General features: G+C 46.8%; 1 protein-coding gene across 1 annotated transcript; it reads right to left on the reverse strand.

The window, feature by feature from the left end:
• Positions 1–2,286: 2,286 nt before the first annotated feature.
• LOC144134618 (uncharacterized) lies at positions 2,287–4,495 on the reverse strand. Its single transcript, XM_077667495.1, has 2 exons — positions 3,902–4,495; positions 2,287–2,757 (listed from the first exon to the last, which is right to left on the reverse strand). The coding sequence occupies exons 1-2, from the start codon at positions 4,201–4,203 to the stop codon at positions 2,706–2,708; spliced, it is 354 nt and encodes a 117-aa protein (XP_077523621.1). The 5' UTR covers positions 4,204–4,495; the 3' UTR covers positions 2,287–2,705.
• Positions 4,496–6,904: the final 2,409 nt, after the last annotated feature.

The raw sequence follows: 6,904 nt of genomic DNA on the forward strand, positions 1-6,904 counted from the left end.
CACTTCGGAAAGTATTTTATTTACGAAACTTAATTTTTCTTTTTCTGATTAGGTCACGTGGTTTTTCCAAACCTCTGGGGAGGACAACGCCTGATTTTCCTTCTTATGAGCTGCTATGCTTTCGCAAAAATGAAAATATGCTGCCTTCTACTTACGAACGGCGCTGATCATTTTACCTAGGCTGCTTGCACACAACATGTGTTTCCTGCATTTATACACAAGTATGGTGACAGGTTGCTCAGCGTACAAATTATTGAATAATACCATTTAAACGTGTAACCATTTTCGGGATGCGCTTGTATAGGAATTGAACCTGCATGCACGTGACTTTCTGGCGCCCTAGTTCACTGCCTTTTTCTGCATGTGTGTGTGTGTGTTGGGCTGAGTGTGTGGGTGTGCGCGCGCGCGCCACGGTAGAGTCCATTGCATGCAGTGGCGCAAAAACGCGGAGCTCCCACTTGGCTTGTCGCAAGTTTGGCTTGGTTAGGAGGGCGAGGGCCGGCTCAGGATGTGAAGCTTTTAAGCTCCATGGCTGATCACCGTCCTGTCTTATGACGTAGGGATAATGTAAACAGGAAATTCGAGAATGTAACATGCAACCAGATCCCTCGGATTTTTTTTCATCACATTACTCCGCATGAACATGTCCAGATATCGAGAACCACACGCTCGAGACAACACAGGCTTTTTGCGCGCGTGGTTTTCTTCCACCGGCCTTGAGGAAACGCGCGCGCCCATTTTCATACGACAGTAATTCATGTCCCCATAAAAAAAAGGCATGCTATGCTTGATGAATCGTTTATCTTCAAGACAGTCACGTTTCCATGCCCGCCCCCCAAGTCGCCACGTGCTCGTCGGCCATGGCGGCCTCGTCGACGGCGACGTGCGCAAGCAGTCATATCGGAAAAGAGCGGGCTTTCTGCGCACCTATTCGCTCGCGTCAGCCGCCGCCTCTTCAACCGTCGTCGGACGACGTGCGAAAATTATCTGGTAGGTCCACATTGGTGGCGGCGCTCACCATCGGGTGAAAATCGCCGGCCTCACGCCGTAAAAATGCCTCATGCATCCCGGCATTAAACGCTGTGGCTGAGCGGGGTTAAGATACTAGATTACGATACCTGGTGACATGACCAAGCGCCGTCACATGTCCGAGATGGGAGGTGCACTAGCGGGTGGCTGTTGGCTGGTTATACGGTCGAGTGCTCATTGCTCGCCGGGCTAAATGTTACGTCATGAGACCATGCGAAATAGCCTGAAATTTCGAATACAAAATATGCAGAGGACACCAAGCCGCAGAAAAGACCTGTTAATGCTATAGCATCATACCAACAAGGCGGAGCTAAGTGTTCCCCAAATTTCTTAATTTCAGCGCGATTTCTTTTCTTTGTTCAAAAGTACTGCTCATAGTGCTGCCGCAATGAGGAATTGTGTAGTCAAGTCATCAATGTTGTACTTTGCGATCGTTATGGAGCGCTTGGATTTTGATGCAGGCGAAATGCTAGTGGTCCGTGTACTGTTCGATTTCAGTGCATGTTAAAGAACCTCAGCTGGTCGAAATTTCCGGAGTCTTTCACTACGGCATTCCTCATAGCCTGAGTCGCTTTGGGACGATAAACCATAAACCAAAACGCATGGAAATATTATACGGCTTATGGAAAAGCGTGATGAAGGAGCTTCCACAATTATTTTTGGGTGTGACATAACTATGAGGGATCGGAAAGCAAGCATTGCTTTTTCACGTTGTAAGAACTCGCTCAGCGGCAGCTGGAGCTGCGATGCGCCAAACATACCTTTTCACGTATTTGAAAGCACTACCTGCACGGCTGTGGAGCCCCTGCGCAGAGACGGCGAAGACTAGGCTTGGCGGCGCGGCGAAGTCACTTGCTGGGTTGCTATGGCAGCGGCGCAGCAAGGACGTTCAAGATCATTTTCTTTTCAGGTGGACACAGGGGCGCAACAAAAACACACGGACATAGAAGTAGACAGGGACGAGCGCTTACTATCAACAGGCTTTATTTGACATAGACCGTTAATATACTTTCGCCTACCCAAGCGCCACTGTGCGAATCACAAGCACGTGGGTAACAGAAAACACCAAAAGAAATCGAAAAGAGGCGATTACAGAAATTTATCTAAGAAAACCGTTTCAGATCGGCGAAGCATTACAGACGAATCACTGATGCAGTTATCTCCTTTTTTTCTGATGTAATAGGCTTCCACCAGTTCCCGTTCAATCTGATCGCGGCTTCTCAACAATACTCTACAGTCAGATAATCGGGGAAAACAGGCGACCTTAGTCTTCTTAGTGCATTCTTGGCAATGGTCCGGGAGATGGGAGCCTGTCTTCTTTAAAGAATTTTTGTGCTCCAGAAGGCGCTGGTTGAGGCAGCGTCCAGTTTGCCCAACGTAAACCTTCCCGCAAGTGAGCGGGAACTCATACACAACTCCTTTTTTGCAGGTTACGTGGGGCTTACGGTGTTTTACGCCACACTCTTGCCGTTTTTCTTTTCTTCTTATGCGTGCGCACAGACCGGACAACTTTCGCGGAGCAGAAAAAACAACTTCTACTCCGTACTTCTTGGCCACCTTCTTGATGTTGTGGGAAGTTCTGTGTACGTATGGTACCACCTCCGGCCTTGAACACTTCGTTGGGTCTTTCGCGTTGCTCTGCTTGCTGCCCTTCAATTTTTTGACCAAGGACTGCGTCACAGCAAGAATGAGGGAATCAGGGAAGCCTGCCTTTTCCAGCCTTGAGACCTGTGACAAGAAGCCAGCGTACACAGCGTGGTGACAGGACTTTGTTAGTGCCGATGAAAGACATTGTAAAGCGATAGCCCTTTTGATCGTCTTAGAATGATTAGAATGAAATGGCAGCAAATCTTTCTTTGCACGCGGACAATATCGCCAGCAAACATGTGAAGGGTTAAATGTTAAGTTGATATCTAAAAACTGCAGTTGGTTATCACTGCTTGGCTTTTCATGGGTAAAGGTGAGTCCCATGCCTTTCCTACCAAACGTATCTAAAACATCAGCTACGGCCTCGTCAAAACTAAAATCACTTTCCTTCAACAGAACCAGGTAGTCATCTACATATCTGAAGACATGAGCTATACGGTCTGAGTCAAAAATTTCACTCAAAGAGCGGTCAACTTGCGATTAAAAAATAGTAGAAAGAACCGGGGCTACGCAAGAGCCTATGCAAATACCTTGCTTTTGAAGATAGGTACGATCATTAAATTCAATAAAAGTGGCATTCAGGTAAAGCTCTAGTAATGACATGAAATTGTCCACGTTCAAACCAGTGGCATTTTGAAACGCGGTGATACCATTTCTATCTATACAATCACGCACCGCGGTGAACAGGGGCTGGTGTGGAATAGAATAGAAAAGATCCTTAACATCGATTGAGAAACCGGTCTTAATATTCCTCGCAGACTGAACAAAGGCTATCACTTCATCAGAGTTCTTAGTGGCATAAGGGTCCGCATCTTGCAGTGTCCTGAGGTGCTTGAGCAGGAACTGGCTGACTTCCTTTTGCCATGTGCCCTTTTCGCTAACTATGGTCCGAAAAGGAATGCCGCTCTTGTGGGTTTTTGCGGTGAAAAAAACCGATAAACAATTCCCTTCAGCCTTCCCAATGGCGTCGGCTAGTCTGTGCAGTTGAAGTTCCTCGCAGAGTGACATGGCACTTTTCTTCACTGAAGATTTTTTCACTTCCACTGTCTTAAAAGACTTGGTGACGGCTTCAACTGCCTTTTCGTTGAAAAGGCCTGACGGAATAATGACGAAACCGCTTTCTTTGTCTGCCTCCATAAGCTCGAGCGAATTGGCTTTGAAAAAAGCAACAACCCTTGCGGTGGGATCGGATCGGTGGTTTGGAGTACTCCTATTACTGACTGACCTCGTGATGGTGTCGATGCCGTCCAGGAGGCACCTTTCCTGGTTTTCTTGCTCCGTTCTGTTGGCAAGTCGTCGGTTCAGGGACAGCCATTCGTGAGGCTTGAGAATGGCTGGGACGCTGAATTTCGGCCCCTCCTTTAGGACGGACGCAAACTCTTCCGGTACTTCGGCTCCTCCCAAGACTAGCACATCTTGGCGTTCCGGTGCCTTCATCTTGACTTTCCTCAATTCTTCCAGGCGTCTTATCGCCTGGTTGATGGAGCACTTCCACCAAACTTCCGTTGTCTGGACTGCGAGCTTCATGAACTGGCGGTGTCTGATGCCCGCGAGCCACTCCTGGTTTTGGGCATAGCATGCCGCACGTAGAAGGTCTTGAAGTAACCTCACTTGGTTCCATAGTTCGGACCGGAGGATCTTGCATACTCTTTTGGCATGACCGAAGGACGGTTTGAAAAGACCGAACAGGCCAGTGACCTCACTTGGAATGAGGCCTTTTCGCTGGTAGAACCCAAGAAGCCTGGCTCGGCAGGTCGTGGCCACAATGCTTGCGATGAGCAGGGGAGCATGGGTAGGTGAAGGCTGAACACAAAGCAAAGAGCCCGATGCAGGAAAAGGCAGGCTTCCCTGATTCCCTCATTCTTGCTGTGACGCAGTCCTTGGTCAAAAAATTGAAGGGCAGCAAGCAGAGCAACGCGAAAGACCCAACGAAGTGTTCAAGGCCGGAGGTGGTACCATACGTACACAGAACTTCCCACAACATCAAGAAGGTGGCCAAGAAGTACGGAGTAGAAGTTGTTTTTTCTGCTCCGCGAAAGTTGTCCGGTCTGTGCGCACGCATAAGAAGAAAAGAAAAACGGCAAAAGTGTGGCGTAAAACACCGTAAGCCCCACGTAACCTGCAAAAAAGGAGTTGTGTATGAGTTTCCGCTCACTTGCGGGAAGGTTTACGTTGGGCAAACTGGACGCTGCCTCAACCAGCGCCTTCTGGAGCACAAAAATTCTTTAAAGAAGACAGGCTCCCATCTCCCGGACCATTGCCAAGAATGCACTAAGAAGACTAAGGTCGCCTGTTTTCCCCGATTATCTGACTGTAGAGTATTGTTGAGAAGCCGCGATCAGATTGAACGGGAACTGGTGGAAGCCTATTACATCAGAAAAAAAGGAGATAACTGCATCAGTGATTCGTCTGTAATGCTTCGCCGATCTGAAACGGTTTTCTTAGATAAATTTCTGTAATCGCCTCTTTTCGATTTCTTTTGGTGTTTTCTGTTACCCACGTGCTTGTGATTCGCACAGTGGCGCTTGGGTAGGCGAAAGTATATTAACGGTCTATGTCAAATAAAGCCTGTTGATAGTAAGCGCTCGTCCCTGTCTACTTCTATGTCCGTGTGTTTTTGTTGCGCCCCTGTGTCCACCTGAAAAGATATGAACCAACACGCCCAAATACAAGTACTTCTGCGTTCAAGATCAAACGTGAGGTGACGGCGAAATCGCTCCGACGAAAGCAGGAAAAGCTTTCGCTTTTAAAATATGGATTTTGCGGCATAGTATACCAGTGCCCGCAAACTGTAGCTAACCGGTAGTTACCCAGTAGTTAACAGGCAGTAAACCGGGAGGAAGCTGGTTTACTAATTCTGATATTAACTTTTAACTATTAGTTAGGCGCCTAGTTGCAATTAGAGGTAGGTTACTAATATCCGTATCAGTTTTTAGAATTTCGAAAACGCGATTACCCTCATCGCAGTGGCTCGACAAAATTTGGCTACATCATGCGATGGCTCAGTGGTTAAGGTGCTCATCTGCTGAGCCGGAGTACCCGGGTTGGCACTCAACCGCAGCGGCTGCGCTTCTATGGAGGCGAAACGCAAAAGGCACCCATGCGCTGTGCAATATCACTGCACTTTGAAGATCCCTAGTTGGTCGAAATTATTCTGGAGCCCTCCACAACGGCACCTATTTGTTCCTTTCTTCTTTAACTCCCTCATTCATCTCTTCCCTTACGGTGCAATTCGGGTGCCCGCCGAGATAGGCGGGACAGTTACTGTGTCATTTCCTCTCCTCAAAAGCCAATTTTCAAGAACCAGTTAGCGCCAAAATACATGCGCTTTCGAAAGCATGCAAGCAATGAAACCTTTCCAGTGCGCGTAACTAGTCGAAACAGCCAAATTTTGTCGATCCATATGGCCAAAGGTAACCATGTTTTGGAAATTCTAAAAACTTATATGGCTATTACTAACTACCGGCTACAAATCTAAAATTACGACTAAGCGCCTAACTGCAATTGTTAAAAGTTAATTATTAAAATCTAGTTAACCAGCTGAATAGTTAAAACGATTCAGCGGAAACAATTCACACTGGTAATACTGTGCCGTAAAAGCCATATTTTAAAGCCAAAACGCATATTTTTGAAACGTCTTCCAGGTAACACCTGGTATTCAGAGTCGCTCAGCTAATGCTAAGGAAAGCTTGAAGAAACAAATGCGCGCGCTGCAAATATTCTGCACTTGCAAGGTTTAGGTTGTCATCTGTTCTATCCAAACATATTGTTGTGCGCTTATTTTTATTCCTCGAGATGGGAAAGCGAACCAGCTGCAGGTTTTTTTTTTATGTGTCAAATCTTGCCGCTTCACTCCTCTGTCAGTAGGTATGCTATACCGTTTTACATCGCCCACGAGCGATTCCTCTTTAATTCGCTCGCCTTGCATGCTTTGCATCATGTCTACTTGTGAATGACAACGTATCCGGTAACACTGGCATGCGTACATTAGTAAATAAAGTCCTCACTTGGTCTACATTTATGTTGAAAATGTCGAGCTAAAGTTATGAATAACAAGAGAGATAGCGCTACTTGTTAATTACGTACTTCAGAAATATTATGTCCAGCAGAAGGCTCCTGCTGTATTTCTGCATTATTCGGACCTTTGCATGTTATCTCTTTAAGCTTCGCTAAATTATCTGCAGTGCCTTTAATACATTTGCTCCGACGTCTCCCTGTACTGCTTTTT

This window comes from Amblyomma americanum, chromosome 5 (genome assembly GCF_052857255.1).
Source record: "Amblyomma americanum isolate KBUSLIRL-KWMA chromosome 5, ASM5285725v1, whole genome shotgun sequence".
In the NCBI taxonomy this organism is placed as follows: domain Eukaryota; kingdom Metazoa; phylum Arthropoda; class Arachnida; order Ixodida; family Ixodidae; genus Amblyomma; species Amblyomma americanum.

Coding starts and splice junctions, on each gene's coding strand:
- LOC144134618 (XM_077667495.1), bottom strand. CDS start 4,203: ATGAAGCTCGCAGTCCAGACAACGGAAGTTTGGTGGAAGTGCTCCATC. Junction 2,758..3,901: donor GGCATCGACACCATCACGAG/GTCAGTCAGTAA, acceptor TTCTTGTCACAG/GTCTCAAGGCTGGAAAAGGC.